General features: G+C 42.8%; 1 protein-coding gene across 3 annotated transcripts in view; it reads left to right on the top strand.

Moving 5' to 3' along the window:
• The window catches only part of scaf1 (SR-related CTD-associated factor 1), a 69,172-nt gene that overhangs the window by 22,948 nt on the left and 26,239 nt on the right, over positions 1 to 19,985 (top strand). For all 3 annotated transcript variants that reach the window (XM_059953552.1, XM_059953553.1, XM_059953554.1), the window contains 5 exons: positions 6,045 to 6,166; positions 8,862 to 8,937; positions 10,614 to 10,741; positions 12,000 to 12,136; positions 16,939 to 17,075. In XM_059953552.1, the coding sequence (XP_059809535.1) occupies positions 6,045 to 6,166; positions 8,862 to 8,937; positions 10,614 to 10,741; positions 12,000 to 12,136; positions 16,939 to 17,075 (600 nt within the window). The remainder of the gene's footprint in view (positions 1 to 6,044; positions 6,167 to 8,861; positions 8,938 to 10,613; positions 10,742 to 11,999; positions 12,137 to 16,938; positions 17,076 to 19,985) is intronic.

The following is a 19,985-nucleotide window of genomic DNA, read 5'->3' as shown; positions in this document are numbered from 1 at the left end:
CTGGGGAGGGGGAAATAGTGGTGAAGGTAGTGGTGAAAGCATATTGCTGAATGACAGTCGTTTATGTTATTAGAGGTCTAAATAGACACACAGTTATTATTGATATTTATTTTTGCCATGTTTTTATTTTATGGATAATTTTATGTTTTGCAAGCTAGGATTTAAATAATTTCAACACTGACTCAAGGGTTCGGGGAAAATTTGTAAAAGAATTCAATAAAATTTAAATCATATATATAAAAAATCAACTTAGTTGTTTCTGTTTCAGGCAGGGCAGTGAGGAAATTTTATTTGAAGTAATACACAATCTTCTTGTGGAACTCTGCAAGTCAAGCAACATCCGTGGACAGAAACGTGAAAAATTCCTTTCCTCCCCACAGTTGCTGCTCAGCCCACTGAGTTCCTCAGCTTTTTTCCTTATCCCTCACCTCCATTCGGGGCCCCAAACAGTCCTTCCAGGTGAGGCAAAACTTCACCTGCGAATGTGCTGAGATTGTTTATTGTGTCTGGTGCTCCCAATGCAGCCTCTACATTGGTGAGGCCCATCATAAATGGGGGGGGGGGGGGGCCGCTTCATTGAGCGCCTCCAATCTATTCACCAAAAGCAGAACTTCCCAGTGGAGAAATGTTTTTAATTCCAATTCCCATCCACATTCCAACATGTCGGTCTTGTGCCTCACATTCCTCTTGTGCCAAGGTGAGGCCACTCTGAGGGTGCAGGAGCAACACCATATATTCCGTCTGAGTCACCTTCAACCAGACAGCGTGAATAATGATTTCTCTTTCCAGTTTAAAAAGATTATTCCTTCCCCTCTCCCCTTTTCTTCTGTTCCCCACTCTGGCCTTTTACCTCTTTTCACCTTCCTTTCATACCCCCTGGGTTCCCTCCTTCCCTTTCTTCCCATGGTTCACTCTCTTCTCCTATCAGATTCCTTCCTCTCCAGCCCTTTACCTTTCCCACCCACCTGGCCTCACCTGTCACCTTCCAGCTAGCCTTCTTCCCCTCCTCCCATCTTTTTATTCTGGCATCTTCCCCCTTCCTTTTCAGTCCTGAAGAAGGGTCTCAGGCCGAAACGTTGACTGTTTATTCATTTCCATAGATGTAGCCAGACCTGCTGAGTTCCTCCAGCATCTTGTGTGTGTTGCTCTGGATTTCCGGCATCTGCAGAATCTCTTGTGTTTGCAGTTGATCTGTTGCTCCTGATTCCAATATCTCCTTTTTTTGAGGTAGTTGTCATCGCAGACCATGCTGTTTAATTTAGGCAGCATGGTGGAATAGCAGTTAACACAACCACTTTACAGTGTTACTGGGTTTCAATTCCTGTTGATCTGTAAGGAGTTCACACATTCTGCCCATGATCATCTGAGTTTCCTCAGTGCTCCAATTCCCTCCCACATTTTAAAGATGTACAGTTGAGTTGTGGGCATGCTATGTTGGTGCTGGAAGCGTGGCAATACTTGTGGGCTGTCCCCAGCACAATCCTCACTAATTTGATAGCGGGTGGCACAGTAGTATAGCAGTTAGTGTAATGATTTATAGTGCCAGTAATCAGGGCTCAATTCCTCTCACTGTTTGTAAGAAGTTTGTACCTTCTCCCCATTACCACGTGGCTTTCCTCCATGTGTTCTGGTTTCCTCTCACATTCCAGAAACATAAAGGTTATTAGGTCAATTGGCCACATGGGTGTAAGTGAACAATGCGGGCTCGTTAGGCTGGAAGGGCCTGTTACCGTTCCATACCTCCAAGTAAATAAAATTTCAAGCCATACTTTCTGAAGTTGTACGATTAGGGTTAGTGAGTTGCACCAGAAGCATGGCGACAGTTCTAGGCTGCACAGTGTAACCTGTGCTGATTTGATTTTACATTAATTTTTGCATTTCATTACATTTCGACGTACGTGTGACAAGTAAATCTTTTAAAGTAAAATCTTGTATTGTTTGGTTGAGAATGCAGTCGGAACACCTGTCTTCTCGTCCTCTGATTTCTGAAATCTGTACAAATGGAGCCTATGCTTGGCATCGACAAGTACTTTCCAATTATCTTGACTACTTTTATCCCCCAGCTATTAGTGCTATCCTGTTGCACCACCAATTTTTGAACAGAAAAGGAGGCAATTGCAATTATCTGACTATTGCAATAAACTTGGTTTTAGAAAGCATCTTTAATGTTCCAAAGCATATCACAGGTGGGCTAGTGTAAGGGTCAGCTTAAAGTCTCTTGATTGTGCCAAGGTGCTCTTTGCCATGCAGTCCCACATTGTTACTTCCTCCATCTACCTTGAAGTAATTTTGGAAGGTTCAGTGGCCAACAAGGATGCTGCTCTAAGGTATCTGTTAGTGACACTTCTGAGTAATGTGACCTATGAGCACTGGTTTAGAAGGATAATTTTTCCCTTGGTTTTCAAACATGAACGTGTAAAATGGGCACATATCACATGGGGATATATGAAAGCAGATTATGAAGTACAGTGACCTTCATAAGTCAATGTATTGAGCGCAAGAGATGGGATGTTGAAGTTGTATAAGACATTGGTGAGGCCTAATTTGGAATATTGTGTTCAGTTTTGGTCACCTACCTACAGGAAAGATGTAAATATGGTTGAAAAGTACAGAGAAAATTATAAGGATGTTGCTGGGTCTAGAGAACCTGAGTTGTATGGAAAGATTGAATAGGTTAGGACATTATTGCTTGAACATAGAAGATTGAGAGGAGATTTGATAAAGGTATACAAAATTATGAGGGGTATAGATAGGGTAAAGGTAAGCAGGCTTTTTCCACTGAGGTTAGGTGGGACTACAACCAGAGATCATGGGTTGAGGGTGAAAAGTGAAAAGTTTAAGGGGAACCTGAGGGGAAACTTCTTCACTCCGAGGGTCGTGAGTGTGTGGAATGAGCTGCCAGCGTAAATGGTACATGCAAGCTCGATTTCAACATTTAAAAGAAGTTTGGGTAGGTACATGGATGGTGGGGATATGGACGGCCATTGTCCCAGTTAGGTCGATGGGAGTAGGCAATTTAAATGGCTTTGACATTGATTAGATGGGTGAAAGCACCTGTTTCTGTGCTGTACTTTTCTATGACTCTCGTAAAGTGCATAGTTCCCATGGAATTATTTCAACTGGCTGACGATCTGAGTTTGGATAGTCTCGGTATAAAGTTACCAAATCTTCAGAACGTTCTTAGTAATGCAAAAAGAAAAGATTGTAAATATTACAGGTCTATAAGAAATTGTAAAAATGTTTCTCTGGTACTCTCAGGCTGTATATGGACATAATAGAAGTTTTTTTAAAAATTGTACAGAAGTCTTTCATTTCTATAAAGCCTTTCAGGACGTTCCAAAGTGATTTGCAGTGAAGTATTTTGGAAGTATAGTCACTGTGGTAAAGTGGAAACTAGTGTGCACAATGCAAAATAGCCCTGCCATGGGCAACGATGGGAACAGATTCATTAGCGGTGTTCAAGAGGCTTTAATACAGGCGCACACACAATGCTGGAGGAACTCAGAGGGCCAGGCAGTATTGACAGAAAAGGGTAAACAGTCAACATTTCAGGCTGAGACACTTCTTCAGGACTGGAAAGTAAGGGGAGAAGTGAGAGTAAGAAGATGGGAGGAGGAGAGAGAAGTACAAGGTGGCAGGACAGGAGGATGGGTGAAGTGAAGAGCTGGAAGAAGTTCCCTCTGGTGCTCTTCCCCCTTCTCTGGCCCTTTATCTCTGTCATCAATCAACTTCCCCACCCCCTCACCTATCACCTACCACCTTGTTCTTCATCTTCCCCTCCCTCTGACTTCTTCCCTCCTTCTCCAGTGGTGAAGAAGAGTCTCAGCCTGAAATGTCGACTGTTTACCCTTTTCCTTTGATGCTGCCTGGCCTGCTGAGCTCGTCCAGCATTTTGCGTGCATTATTTTGGATTTCCAGCATTTGCAGATTTCCTCGTGTTTAAGATGGGCATATGATGATGCTGGGAGTGGAGGGATATGGAAGGGTTGAGGTTAATTTGGCATCATGCTCAGCACGGACATTGTGGGCTGAAGGGCCTATTCCCTCGCTGTACTGTTCTTCAAAAACACAAGAAGGATCATCAGAGTGAGCAAATAATCTGTTTCAGAAAAAGACAATTCAATCCCTAAACCATTTGGTCTTTGAAATAATGCAGTGAGCTATTTTCTGTTCACCTGAGAACATGGAGTCCTCAGGTTAAAATCTCATCTAGACAACAGCTGCCTCAATAGTGTAACACAACTTTAGTCCTGCAGTGGAGTGTTGGGCTGGATCCTTGCTGTCTGATCTTTGGAGTGAGATTCAAGCCCACAGCCTTGTGACTTGGAGGCAACAATGCTGCTAACTGAGTCACGACTGAAGCTAATTATAAGTGGGGTGGGAAATGAATTCAGTAAAATAAAAAATTACCTCAGGATGGTGAGAACATGGAACTCTCCACAATAGGGTAGGCAAATAAAATGGGTATTTTTAATGGGAGCTAGAAAAGCACATCAGGAAGAAAGCAATAGATGGTTACAGACAGACAGACATACTTTATTGATCCCGAGGGAAATTGGGTTTCCTTACAGCCGCACCAACCAAGAATAGTGTAGAAATACAGCAATATAAAACCATAATAAACCATAATAACCATAAAACCATATAAAACCATAATAAGTTAATTATGCCAAGTGGAAATAAGTCCAGGACCAGCCTATTGGCTCAGGGTGTATGACACTCCGAGGGAGGAGTTGTAAAGTTTGATGGCCACAGGCAGGAATGACTTCTTATGACGCTCAGTGTTACATCTCGGTGGAATGAGTCTCTGGCTGAATGTACTCCTGTGCCTAACCAGTACATTATGGAGTGGATGGGAGTCATTGTCCAAGATGGTATGCAACTTGGACAGCATCCTCTTTTCAGACACCACCGTCAGAGAGTCCAGTTCCACCCCCACAGCATCACTGGCCTTACGAATGAGTTTGTTGATTCTGTTGGTGTCTGCTACCCTTAGCCTGCTGCCCCAGCACACAACAGCAAACGTGATAGCACTGGCCACCACAGACTCGTAGAACATCCTCAGCATCATCCAGCAGATGTTAAGGGACCTCAGTCTCCTCAGGAAGTAGAGACGGCTCTGGCCCTTCTTGTAGACAGCCTCAGTGTTCTTTGACCAGTCCAGTTTATTGTCAATTTGTATCCCCAGGTATTTGTAATCTTCCACCATGTTCACACTGACCCCTTGGATGGAAACAGGGGACACCGGTGCCTTAGCCCTCCTCAGGTCTGCCACCAGCTCCTTAATCTTTTTTCACATTAAGCTGCAGATGATTCTGCTCACATCATGTGACAGAGTTTCCCACTGTAGCCCTGTACTCCACCTCATCTCCCTTGCTGATGCATCCAACTATGGCAGCACCGGTATCCAACACTAGAGGGAGAAGACCTGAAGGCAACACAGATTGATGAACAAGCTTTATTGAAGGACCTTTTTCTGTAACAAGGAGAAAACACTGAAAAGTGTCCTGACGAAGGGTCTTGGCCTGAAATGTCGACTGTACTTCTTCCTATAGATGCTGCCTGGCCTGCTGCATTCCACCAGCATTTTGTGTGTGTTGCTTCAGTTTCTAGCATCTGCAAATTTCCTCGTGTTTGCGTTTTTAAAAACACTGAAAATGTTCAGTCAGAGGGCGTCTATGGAGTTCACGTTTCAAATTTGTGATCTTTCATGAAAGATCATCTTGTTTTTACTCCAAATTTCCATCTCCTGTAATATTTTTGCCCTTGTGTAGTCCCTGAACCTCCACCTCGAGTGATATCCACTACTCTCTGGTACTTTTCACAAATAAAAGGATAAATTTAACTTCTGCCTCTATATTATATTAACTTGTCTAACGCACCTTCCCCATTAGACCTCCTGGATCAGTTTTGCTTACCCCTGTTCATTTGCTGGCTTTTGTATTGCAATGTTTTAAATGATAGGGGACCTGATGTTTCATCATGAAGGTTCTGGATTTGCAGTGAATTATTCTAAAACTGAGTGTTGTTTCCATGTTCTACAGGTGCTGAACAGGTACGCCTGATCCCACAGCCGCTGAGGCAGAGCACGCACAGTAATCGGTCTGAGCGCAACACACCTCCCCAAGCTAACTGCAGAGATTCGCCATGTGGGCAGCAGGTTAAGGTAAGGTGGAGGGCAGCACTGTAGCGTAGTGGTTAGCACAACGCTTTACAGTACCAGCGACCTGGGTTCAATTCCCGCCACTGCCTGTGAGGAGTTTGTACATTCTCCCCGTGACCACATGGGTTTCCTCCAGGTGCTCCGGTTTCTTCCCCAGTCCAAAGATGTACCAGTGGTAGGTTAATTAGTCATTGTAAATTGTACCTTGATCAGGCCGGGATTGAATCGGGGCTTGCTGGGTGGAACGGCTTGAAGGGCCTATTCCGCACAATATTTCAATCAAAATGTTAAAAATAAGACATAGGAGGACATTTAGCCCAATGAGTCTGCTCTGCCATTCCATCATGGCTGATTTATTATCCCTTTCACCCCCATTCTGCATTCTCCCCATAACCTTGACTCCCCTTACTAATCAAGAACCTATCAACTTCAGCTTTAAATATACCAAATGACTTGGATACAGTTAGCCATGTCCTGTAGAAGGGTTTCACCCCAAAATGTCAACTGTTTATTCATTTCCATAGATGTCGCCTGACCTGCTGAGTTCCTATAGCATTTTATGTGTGTTGCTGTGTCCTGATGTGTAGTCGGTATGGGATGGAAGGTTTGACTTTTCCCCAAGTGTTAACTGGTTAATTTGCTGAATTGAGAATTTTACTTTTGGTTACTACTTTGTGCATAACTAGCCATTCTTAGTCCAGAAGATTAAAATGGGCTCAACTCCTTTAGTACTGTGTTGACAAGCAGCCAAAAGAATTAATATGTCAGGTTATTGAAAGATCCTTTCCAGCATTTCTAATTTTACTTATAATTTCTGCCCACAATATTTGGCTTTGAATCAGAATCAGAATCTGTTTTCATGTCATAAAATTAGTTGCTTTCCAGCAGGAGTATAGTGCAATATCTAAAATAAGCTACAGTACGAAATATTTAAAAAACACAGTGCAAAAGTATTGAGATATTGTTCTGAGTGGATGGACTGTTCGGAAATCTGATGGCAGAGAAGAAAGAAACCGTTCCTGAGTGTGTCTTCAGACTCCGGTACACTCCCCTGATGGTAGTCATGAGAAGAGGGAATGTCTTGGGTGGTGGGTATCCTTAATGAATACCACCTTTTGCAGATGTCCTCAATGGTGGCCATGATGGAGCTGGCTGAGTTTATAAAGCTCTGCAGCTTTTTCCGATCCTGTACAGTGACCCCTTCATACCTGACGGTGATGCGACAGTCATAATGCTCTCCATGGTACATCTGTCGAATTTTCTAGAGACTTTGGTGACTTGCCAGATCTCAAACTCGTAATGAAATATAGCTGCTGATTATCTGAATTTGATATTCTGGTTATTCCTCCTCACTACTATCCTTCAGTTATTGTCTCAGATTTCTTCACTCACTGATATTCTAATCATGCTGTCTCAATGCAGACATAATGTCACTGAAGTAGATTGTCTTGTCATTATCAATTTGCTGTTTGTGGAGCATAGAACATAACACATTACGGCACAGTACAGGGCTTTTGGTCTACAAACTTGTGCTGACCTTTTAAACATCTCTAACCTCTTAATCTAATCTCCTACAAGGCCCTCGATTTTTTAAAATCATCCATGTGCCTATCTGAGAATCTCTTAAATACCGCTAACGTATCTGGCTCTACCACCCCTGGCAGTTCATTCTGTGTACCCACTACTCTCTACGTAAATAAACCTACCTCTGACATCCCTTGTACTCTTCTCCAGTCACCTTAAAATTATACCCCCTCGTATTAGCCATTTCCACCCTAGTAAAAAATCTGACTATCCACTCTAACTGTGCGTTATCATCTTGTACACCCACATCAAGTCATCTCTCATCCTCCTTCACTCCAGAGAAAATCCCCAGCTTATCCTCATAAGACATGCTGTCCAGTTCATGTGGTATCCTGGTAATCTCTGCACCCTCTCTAAAGCTTCCTACAAAGAGGCAACCAAATCAGAACACAATATTTTGATGCCTCAAAAGGTGGCATCCATTATTAAGGACCCCCATCACCCAGGTCATGTCTTGTTCTTATTGGGGGTGAAGTAAAGAGCTGGGAAGTTGACTGGTGAAAGAGATAAAGGGGGAATCTGATAGGAGAGGACAGAAGACCGTGGCAGAAAGGGAAGGGGGAAAGTAGCTCTTTACTTCATCCCCCTCCCCTCTCCTGGTTTCAGCTATCAGCTACCACCTTGTACTACTTCCTCCCCCCCACTTTCTTACTCTACATTTTCTCTTCCTTTTTAGTCTTGGCCCAAAATGTCGACTGTTTACTCTTTCCTATAGATGCTGCCTGGCCTGCTGAGTTCCTCCAGCATTTAGTGTGTGTCTTGATTTGGATTTCCATTATCTGCAGACATCCTCATGTTTGAATTAATTTGAAAGACAGTACTTCCCTGACTACATTGCACTGTCAGTAGGGGACAGGGAGCATTGGGTTAGATTTTGTTCTCCAACGTCTGGAGCAGGACATCTGAGTCTAAAGAGCTCTCATTTAAGCAGTGATTGGCACTGGTCCATTAACCTGTTCTCTTTCACGGTAACATCAGGCGCTGTGAAGTGGGTTGGAGGGAGGAGTGCTACCACACAAAACAGCATGAAGGTCACCTCTGCATTCTGGATTAATGCAAATGACCTGACAGCATCACTTCATCTTCTGCTAATTGAAACTTATTTACATTTCAGAACTCCCTGCAGTGCTTAAGAGGCATGAACATGGCCACTCGTGAACCAAATGACTGTGGGAAGATGTGCCAGCGAGGTATCCGTCAATGTCCTTTTAGTTTAAATAAGTAGAAGAGTTAGAAAATCTACTTCGTAGATGGAATCTGTGCTCTTTTTGTTTACTCTTATTTCACACCAGCCCTGAGTAAGCCCAGTTAAGTTGGATAGATTCAGAGTAATTTTAAAAAGTCAGCATCTTCAAGAGTGAGGGAGAAAATTGTTGGGAGGATAGGGAAATTAGCCTTAAAATCTAATCGTCATTGCAAAATAAAAGGGTTTGGCCCAAAACATTTAAAAAAAAATATTCGCCTCCATAGATTCCATCTGAATTGTTGAGTTCTTCCAGCATTTTGTGTGAGTTGTTCAGGATTTCCAGCATCTGCATAGATTCCTGTGTTTGAGAGTGGTTACTATTCTCCAGTTTTAATGCCTTCAGGTGCAAATTTGCCCCCTTCAATGATAGAACAAGCTCTGGATTGCAGGCTTTCGTGTTGCATTATAAACGAAGCTGTTTCATACCCACAAGTCTTCAATGCATATGTGCACATCATGGACCAAAAGGAAGCCACTACACAGATCGGCAGTAACTGTTTGGATTTCAGTCAAGAACGATGATATTCACTTCTCAACATTGAGTGTCTAATGACAGCAAACTGACATTTGATGCCCTGTTCACCATACAGGGACATATGCAAATAATTGCACAGTATTTGCAATACTCAAACCTGACCCTGATTATTCTCCCCCACCTTCATATGTCATCCTATTCATTCCTTTCTTTTCCCAGTAGTTTATCAAACATCTCCTTAAAAACCACAGTGTTTGCCTCAGTTACTAACGTGATTATGGGACCACTGTTACTGGAGAATATTTTCCTAATTCCCTCATCAGCAACGCGTATGATAGTTTTGTATTTTAATCTGCCTGTTACGTCGCTGGCATTTAGGGCCACCACCATCTCAGGTGGTGTTCAGGGCTTCCTTCATCGTGTCAGTGGTTTTCAGCTATCACTACTGTCAGTCATACAAGTCCCAAATTGAGACTGAGGAATACTGTCACACTTTGATGTTGAAGGACTCTTCATTGTTGTTTCTGTTACAGTTTTGTTTTACCAGTCCAGGGTTGTCAGCCCTGAGCTGAACCCCCGAACTTGGAGGACTGGTGGACTACTCTTGCTCTGTCTTTGACCTGGTTTACATGGGTGACCCTACCAAGAGCCAAATCCCCACTAATGACAATCTGCATTTGTGGCTCTAGATTTAGACTTGGAAGGCTTACTAAATCTCCAATAGGGTCTATTAAAGGGACAGATATTGGAAAAGGCAGTCAAACAAAAATCTCTTGCTGTGATAATTTTTACATTGTGGGAAGAAATTTGAGAAGCAGTCCTCTGTGGTGAAGTGAAGGTTAGGACAGAAATCAGGAGTTCAAAATCATGAACAATTTTGAAGTAGTACGATAAGTTTGTTAGACAGCAAGAACATGTGCTCTTGTCAAAATTGCCAAAAAAAAAACCAGGTGGTGAGTTTTATTTACTATTATGAGTCTGAAAAAGGCAGTAGAAGCCACTACAATAGTTAAAGGACAATGGGATAGATGGTCAACAAGAAAGGTTTACTGTTCTCTACAGAGAACAAAACAGAAGAGAAATTGACATCATGGAGCTGTCCTTTAAGAAACTATGATTTCTTTTTGTGGCCCTTCTTCCTCTAGATTCCAGGAAAAAGAAGCAGATCAGACGACGAAAGGCATGCATGCCTGTGGAATCCAACATCGCCACCAGAAACTCGCCAGAGGCCGCAGTGCCCAGTCTCCATGGTATCCCTGGGAACGGGAACCCGGTAAGGCTCCTGAATGGACCCTTTGAAGATTAATTAGGGTTGATTGAATCCACCCTGTGAAGCACCTAAGAACGTGAGGACTGCCCATTCAGTTATCCAATTACCATTCTTCCAATTGGAAAATACAACAGTACTCCTCATTGAGGGGGTCAGCAGTGGAAAGGGTGAGCACCTTCAAGTTCCTCGGCGTCAACACCTCAAAGGATCTATCCTAGACTCAACATATTGATGCAGTCTCGAAGAAGACACGCCAGTGGCTATACTTCATTAGGAGTTTGAGGAGATTTGTTGTGTCACCAAAGGCTAGAACAATACCACAGATGTACCCTGAAGAGCATTCTGAGTGGGCTTATCTCTGATTGGTGTGGAGGCTCTAATGGATCGCAAGAGGCTGCGGAGGGGTGTAGGCTCAGCCAGGTTTATCACAAGCCTCCCTGCCATTGCAGACATTTTCAAAAAGTGGTGCCTCAAGAAGGCAACGTCCATCATTGAGAGCCCTCACCATCCGAGACATGCCCTTGTTAGTACCATCAGGGAGGAGGTACGGGAACCTAAAGAGAACCCACACTCAGCTGTTTTAAAAGCAGCTTCTTCCCTTCTGCCAGCAGGTTCCTGAACGGTCCGTGAACCCATGAACCTCACGATTCCTCTTTTGCACTATTTATATCTTATTGCAACTTGTAGTATCTTTGCCTTGCCCTGTACTGCTGCCACAAACCAACAATTTCACGACGTATGTCAGTGATAATAAATCTGATTCTGATTCGGTTTGTAATTCAGACTGTTCACAAGTCCGAAATGGCCATGAACCGAGTTCCCACAAGGCAGGCGATTCCTGCAGCTCTGCAACAGCTGGTGAGTCCATCCCGCTCCAAAACGTTTGTTTCCATGTAAGAGCTGTACATGAATTGGGTGTTTCCAACCTGGGGTGGCCCTGCATCCTGTTATTCCCCCTCAAAAAAAAGTTCAATGTAAATTTATTATCAAAGTACATATCTGCCACTATTTTCTTGTGGATAGTCACAGTAGAACAAGGCAATACAATGGAATCAATGAAAAACTACGCACAACTATGACTGATAAACAACCAATGTGCAAAAGACAAACTCTGCACATACAAAAAAAGCAAATTATAATAATTAAGTAAATAGTACATTTGTTTAGAATAATAATAACAAAAAACGCTCCCCTTGACTTTGAGTGAATCAACACTGCTTTCACTGATTACCTTCCTTCTCTGTATTTCCTCCCTTCAAAGGAGAAAGAAGTGGTATCAGTTCTACTGTCCCATCTCAGCAGTGCGCTACAGCACATCGGATCCACATATGGAGCCACCCTGCGGACACGGCTGAACCCGGAGCCGGAATCTGTTGCCAATCTGGGCCCCTCTTATTTGTAAGGATAATTTCTTTCTGAATCTAATTGAATCAAGCCTTTCTTGTCATTTACATATCCTCTACAATGTGTTTCAGTTCTGACTGTATAATCAAGTAAAAGCTTGCATTTGCATATTTCCTTTCACAATTCCATGATGAAAACAGCATCTAATTGTTCCAAGTTCTGCTCAGCCAGTGAAGTGCATCAACAGCAGATTCACCATTCTATTGTAGGACACATCACAGTTAATGGACAGTAGGTTTCACAACCACCAGTTTGGGATTTATTTTCTTGGGTGATTTTGGTTAAGAGATAAATAACAGTTTAGATTGGGTAGCCTCAAACCCGATGGCATGAATATCAATTTCTCCTTCCGGTTAAAAAAAACACTTTCCCTCCACCTCTCCTCTTCTTCTATTTCCTCAGTCTGACCTTTTACCTTTTTTCATCTGCTTATGGCTTCCCCCGGGTCCTCTCCTCCTTCCTTTACTCCTATAGTCCACTCTCCTCTCTTATCAGATTCCTTTTTTTCCAGCCCTTTACCTTTCCCACCCACCTGCTTCACCTATCACCTTCCAGCTTTCTTCCCCTTTCTCCACCTTTTTTATTCTGGCGTCTTCCCCATAATGGGACGCCTGTTAGATACATCACTGACCACCTTATTTGAGGGCTTGAGGGTTAGAATCATACGCTGTAGAAACAAGCAATTTGGCCCACTGTCTCTGTATTGAGCATTCATACCCACCTCTGCTGATCCCATTTGCCGGCACCAAGTCTGAAGTTTTCAGTGCTTTGGCTATTCTAGTGCTCTTTCACATAATTAAGTGTCAGAGTATATCTCCGTCAACCATCTTCATGCCCAAAGTCAATCACTGACTTTGTGTATTTATATGAAGTAGATTGTTTAGTCTCATTCTAGTTCCAGATAGAGTTGACTCGCTTCACGGGGTCAGATTTGAAAGCAGAATACAGGGTTAATGGCAGGATTCTTGGCAGTGTAGAGGACCAGGAGGATCTTGGGACCCACATCAACAGCTCACTCAAAGTTGCTATGCAAGTTTATAGGGTTGTTCAGAAGTCATACTGGTGTGTTGGTTTTCATAAGATGTAGGAACAGAATAAGGCCATTCAGCCACCAAATCTGTTTCACTTTTCAAGCATGGCTGATTTATTATTCCTTTCAACCCCATTCTTTTGACTTTTCCATGTAACCTTTGATACCCTTACTAATCAAGAGTCTATCAATCTCTGCTTTAAATATACCCAGTGACTTGGTCTTCACAGCCATCTGTAGCAATGAATTCCACAGATTGATCATCCTCTGGCTAAAGAAATTCCTCTTCATTTCTGAAACATTTTTCTATTCTGAGGCTCTGCCCTCTGGTCTTAGAAGCACTATAGGAAACACATCCACTCATTTAGGCCGTTCAATATCCAATAGGTTTCAGTCAGATTTCCCCTCGTTCTCCTAAACTCCAGCGAATATAAGCCCAGAGCCATCAAATGCTCCTCATATGTTAACTCTTTCATTCTTGAGATAATTCTTGTGAACCTCCCCTGGACCCTCTCCAATGCCAGCACCTCCTTTCTTAAATTGCATTTGCCTTCCTTACTACTGACTCATCCTTCAAATTAACCTTCAGGGAATCCTACGCAAAGACTCCCAAGTCCATTTGTGCCTCTGCTTTATGAATTTCTCCGTTTAGCAAATAGTCTACACCTTTATTCCTTCTGCCAAAGTGCATGACTATACACTTCCCTGCACTTCCGCCTCTTCTTTGCCATTTTCCTAATCTGTCTAAGTCCTGCAGATTCCCTTCTTCCTCAACACAACCTGCCCCTCCACCTATCTTCGTATCGCCCATAAACTTGGCCACTTGGCCCATAAACTTTTCCTGGTTGGCTGTCAGTAACTACTGGTGTTCACAGGGGTTGGTGTTGGGACCACTTCTTTTCATCAATTCTTTAATCCAAATCATTGATGAAAAGAAGTGGTCCCAACACCAACCCCTGTGAACACCAGTAGTTACTGACAGCCAACCAGGAAAAGGCCCCCATTATCCCCCACTCTTTACCTCTTGCCAGTCAGCCAATCTTCTATCCATGCTAATATCTTCCTTGTAATACCGTTGGGCTCTTGTTTAGCAGCCTCATGTGGAGCACCTTGTCAAAAGGCTTTCTGAAATCCAAGTAAACAATATCCACTGGCTCTCCTTTCTCTTTCCTGCCTGTTATTTCCTCAAAGAATACCAATAGATTTGTCAGGCAAGAGTTCCCCTTTAGGAAACTATTCTGACTTTGGCGTACTTTAACATGTGCCTCCAAGTATCCCAAAACCTCATCCTTAATAATGAGCTCCAGCATCTTACCAACCACTGAAGTCAAGCTAACATGTCTATAATTTCTTTTATTTTGCCTTATTTGTCAGGGGATTGAGTTCAAGAGCAGCAAGGTAATGTTGCAGCTGAATAAAACCCTAGTTAGTCCACACTTCAGGTAACAGTTCTGATCACCTCATTACAGGAGGGATGTAGATGTATTAGAGACGGTGCAGAGGAGATTTACTAGGAATCCTCGTGTGCTAAAAGCTTATGGATTTAGGTTGATAAGAGCTAGGGCTTTTTTCTTTGGAGCAAAGGAGGATGAGAAGTGGCTTGCTCGTGGTGTACAAGATGCTTAGAGGCATAGGTCAAGTGGATAGCCAGAGACTTTTTCCCAGGGCAAAATGGCTATTACAAGGGGAGAGAATTTTAAGGTGTCTGGAGGAAAGTATGTGGGGGATGTTAGAGGTAAGTTCTGTTGCACGGAGTGGCGGTACCTGGGATGCCCTGCCAGGGGAGGTAGAGACAGATACATTAGGGACATTTAAGAGACTTGCACAAGGGTGATAGAAAAATGGAGGGCTTTGTAAGAGGGAAGGGTTAGATTAATTTTAGAATAAGTTAAAATGTTAGCAGAACATCGTGGAATGAAGGGTCTGTACTGTTGTACATTTTATAACTCTCACAGGAAAAAAAAAGTCACTTTTTGGACATTTGGCCAAGATCACATGTAATATCTATAGAACCTCTCCAACTTAGTAAAATGTCCCAAGGGTTCTTGTAGCATTGGTGTCAAACAAAATATTGATAGGAAATGAAATGGAGATTTGTTAGGACAGGATGGTTTTAAGGAGAACCTTAAAGGAAGTACTAGAAGTTCAAAAGTTTTTTGGAGGGAATTCCCGAGTTAGCAGCTGAAGATATGTTTGAAAGTGGTAAAGCAATTTAAAATGCATATGCATAAAAAGCCATAATTGAAATTGGGTTGGCTGTTTGTTTGTAGAGTTGTTTACCGAGTTGGAGGTGAGGTTGCAAATGTTTCATCACCAGTCAAGGTGACATCATCAGTGCGCAGTTGAGTGTTGTCATTGCCGAGTGCTCATGTTTATATTGGTCTGACTCATTGTTCTGATTTGTTGGCTGTTATACTGGCCACTAGTCTCCACTGCCCTGTATTCCTGGATGTGATTGAACGACAAATGGGGCAAAAGAAAGGAAATTGGAAGGCAAGCTTGGTTCTCAACGGAGGACCCTTATTAACAAGCTTATTGAAGTGAATGCAATTTACAGATTGGTGTGTAGGGGTGTAGGACCAGGGCTGAGGGGTGAGCCACAGACACCTGAGAAGCCAGTGCTCACAACAATTGAAGCAACATTCAATAGCTCACTGATGATGCCACTTTGACTGGTGACCGGATGTTTGTGACTTAACTTCCAGGCTCGCCGAACAACCCTACAAACGAAAAGCCATAATTTCTTAAATCATTCAGTCATTTCTGGGCTGGATGTAGATATGAAAATTGGGACACGCTTGACATATGGGGTGATTGAATACTCAACTTCCCTTCCTATAGCACAGGTTATACAGATCCATAGATCAACCTGTGAAAACGATGACTAAATGGGTTGACAGGATACAGCAGGAAATGCTTTTTCCTTTGGGGAAGTTCAAAATGAGGTTGCGCACCTTAAAATCAGAGTCCAGTCATTCAGGGATAATGTCTGCTAGCAACTCTTAAATGTTGATCTCTGTGGATAGGAAAGGCTTATGGGCCCAGGTTCCAATGGAAAATGTCAGACTAAGTTTGAGGGATTTCTTTTTCAATTTAGTAATGACAATGGATCCATAATAGAGAGATGAGTTACAGTGTTGATCAGCTGCGATGGCTTGGCAGAGCAGAACAGAGTGGTTGCCTTCTACTGCTCTGGTTCTGGTGTCTGGCCCAGCTCATTGCTGGGTGATACCTCAGTCTCGTCCATCAGAAGGAAATAGATTTCCATCATTACCCAGTAGTAAGATGCAAGGTCAAGAACTGTCTGTCTGCAGCTGAGTATGATGGGTAAGGTTAACACTGCACCACACTCACAAAATGCTGGAGGAACTCAGCAGGTCAGGCAATATCTATGGAATAAATACTGGGGGGAGAAAAGAGGATTGCTAGAAGGTGATAAGTGAAGTCTGGTGGGCTGAAAAGGTAAAGTGCTGGAAAAGGATAAATCTGTTTGGAGAGTGGACCATAGGAGAAAGGGGAAGAGGGGGGAACCTAGAAGGAGGTGATAGGAAGGTGAGATAAGAGACCATAGTGGGGAATAGAAGAACAGGAGAGAGGGAGGGAAGCTTTTACTGGAAGGAATAAATCGATGTTCATTACCATCAGGTTGGAGGCTACCCAGACAAAATATAAGGTTAACATAGCTTGCTTTCACGTGGCTGAGGTACGTTTGAGTAAAAACTCACCATGTTGCATGCATTTCTTTGATGTATGTGCTCCTATCTAGTGGCAGGTTAGAGCCAGAACACACAGAGGAGACAACAGATTTGCAAGAAGATGGTGTTTCCAGTCTTGGCATCCGTTTTGTACGTCACCCCGGGTTTATTGTTAAGAGAGATCGGACCTGGCGATATAACAAGTCAGGTGGGAAAATGTTCCTTTTTTCTCTGTGCATGTGTATCTCACTCTCACGTTCTCTTTTACTCCCTCTCAGCACAGGCTGCAGTTAAGGTTTGAATGTTTAATGTACGGTAAGATACTTTTTTTTTAAGCTGCCTATTACTCTCTTGATGATTAAGGCAGCAATGAAGTTCCTCCATCTCTGACGGTGTTCACAGCTTCTTTCATCGTGTCAGTAGATTCCTCTCGGTTTTCACTACTGTCAGTCATGCAAATCCTGGTGTCAACCTGAAATTATTAACCTGCTCAGTTGAGGAAAAACACCAGAGACACGAAATTACCTCTGAAACAGTTTTTATTCAGAGAGGAGTTCGCAGCCCCACGCACTTCGGGCGTAAGGTAGCCAACTCACAATTTGTTGGTTTACAAAGGTCATACTTATACCCAAAAGCAGGGTACTACATTCGCAAATATGGTTACCGATTCAAATTCATCAATTGATTGGCTATTGCATAGCTAAGCATGCAAAATACTTGGAATAAGCATAGACGCAAGTGTAATACTTTGAATGGGAATGGACACACACAAAACACTCAGTGGATATATAGCTCAAAATACTTTGCCGAACACATTGTCTTGTGGTCCCAAGGTTCCTCTTCTTTGTGGCTGCCACATGCTGTCTGGAATCTTATTTTAGCTACCTCTTCCCAGTTCTATTACACTTCCCCAATGACGTATCCTTTCCCTGATCCTGTCTACATATTTTGCTACACTTACTCCTCGCCCACCCCTTCTACACATACCCCTTACCCTCTTCACATTCTCACTGGTGGAGACTCAGGAATACCGTCACACTCAGATGTAGAAGGATTCTTCATTGCTGTTTCAGTAACAATTTTTTTTTTTGACCAGTCAGGGTTGTTAGCCCTGAGCTAAACCTCCGAACTTGGGCGACCAGTGGACCACTCTTAGCCTCTACACTTTGAGCCCTGACTTCAGCCAACACAGCTCTCCGGTCATTGAGGCACGCAAGCCCCCAGACCACGACAAGGTCATGGTCCTCTTGCAGGACATTAAGATACTTGCACTATAATTCCGTGTTGTAAACATTATACTTAATATTTTTGCACCATTCCTTAATTCTTACTCTTAGAGTATTATCTGTTAATTTTTTTATTGGTTTAAGGTAGTCGTGAGCATTCTTCAAATGTCTGACGTGTATGATCGTCATTGTTTATATAAAAAGAACATTTTAATATCTGTTGCCTGTGTTTACTTGGCTACTTATTCTGGCTAAACATGTAGCCATTGTGGGAGTCAATGGAAAGGGATTTTTATTTTTCAAATTATTTTTCCTGTTGTATAATCATACACTCAGTGGCCACTTCATTAGGCACTGAAGTGGAACCCGGCATGGTCTTTTACTGCTACAGGGCTCATCCACTTCAAGGTTCAACGTGTTGTTCATTCAGAGATGCTCTTCTGCACATCACTGTTGGTTATTTGAGTTACTGTCACCTTCCTGTCAGCTTGAACCAGTCTGGCCGTTCTCCACCAACCTCTCTCATTAACGAGGCACTTTCACCCAAGAACTGCTGCTCATTAGATGTTTTTTTGTTTCTGCACCATTCACTGTAAACTGTAGAGACTGTTGTGTGTGAAAATTGCCCTGCCTAGCATCAACAGTCCAAATGTGGTCTCTGAGATCACATTTCTTCAACATTCTGAAGTGTGGTCTGAACAACAACTGAACCTCTTGACCATGTCTGCATGCTTTTATGCATTGAGTTGCTGCCACATGATTGGCTGATTAGATATTTATATTAATGAGCAGGTGTACCTGATAAAGTGGCCATTGATTGTAATTACCAGCAGGTTTTTACGTAATTACCAGACCCCTCCAGAACGAGGGGTCACAGTTTAAGGATAAAGGGGAAGCCGTTTAGGACCAAGATGCAAAAAAACTTCCTCACACAGAGAGTGGTGAATCTGTGGAACTCTCTGCCACAGGAAACAGTTGAGGCCGGTTCAGTGGCTATATTTAAGAGGAAGTTAGATATGGCCCTTGTGGCTAAAGGGATCAGGGGTTATGGAGAGAAAGCAGATACAGGGTTTTGAGTTGGATGATCAGCCATGATCATACTGAATGGCGGTGCAGGCTTGAAGGGCCGAATGGCCTACTCCTGCACCTATTTTCTATGTTTCTATGTTTACTTGGGTGCTTTCTCTGGCTAAACACGTGGTCATTGTCGGAGACTATGGAAAGGGAATTTTAGTTATTAAATATCATATACTAGAAAAAGTCAAGTAGCCTGAAAGAAAATCAAAGTTCAATTCATGGTCTAAACTTTCTGTTTAGCAGTGTAACTAGGGATTTAGCAATGTAGTGTAAATCCTGACTCAGGTGAGACTCAGTTTGCTCTTCGTTCTATTGTTCTTCAGTATTAAATAACTGTAGGTTATTTATTTATTTAGAGGTGCCGCACAGAGTTGGCCCTTTGAGTTGCGCCGCCCCAGCAAACCCTGACAACCCCAATTTAACCCTAACCTAATCACTAGCTTGTGTTGTAAATGGCTTATGTCACATGCCCCATGTTTTATCGTGCCACAGTGTCCAGGCAATTTAATACTCTTAAAGTGAGGTTCCCCTTCTGGTGTAAGGCTGGAACTTTTGACCACTTAGTCATCGTGTACTGGATGAATTCTAGTTTCAAAGCAGTAAGCTTCTTTTTTTTTAGTACAATAGGTCCACTTGGTTTTTGAGTTATCCAACCCAATTCTATTTATTTATTTAGTGATACAGGACGGAGTAGGTCCTTCCGGTCCTTTGAGCCGCACCACCCCATCAACCCCACAACCCCCAATTAACCTAACCTAATCATGGTACAATTTACAATGACGAGTTAACCTACCCGGTACATCGTTGGATTGTGG

This window comes from Hypanus sabinus, chromosome 29 (genome assembly GCF_030144855.1).
Source record: "Hypanus sabinus isolate sHypSab1 chromosome 29, sHypSab1.hap1, whole genome shotgun sequence".
NCBI classification, from domain to species: domain Eukaryota; kingdom Metazoa; phylum Chordata; class Chondrichthyes; order Myliobatiformes; family Dasyatidae; genus Hypanus; species Hypanus sabinus.
This window is presented reverse-complemented; position numbering and strand designations above follow the sequence as displayed.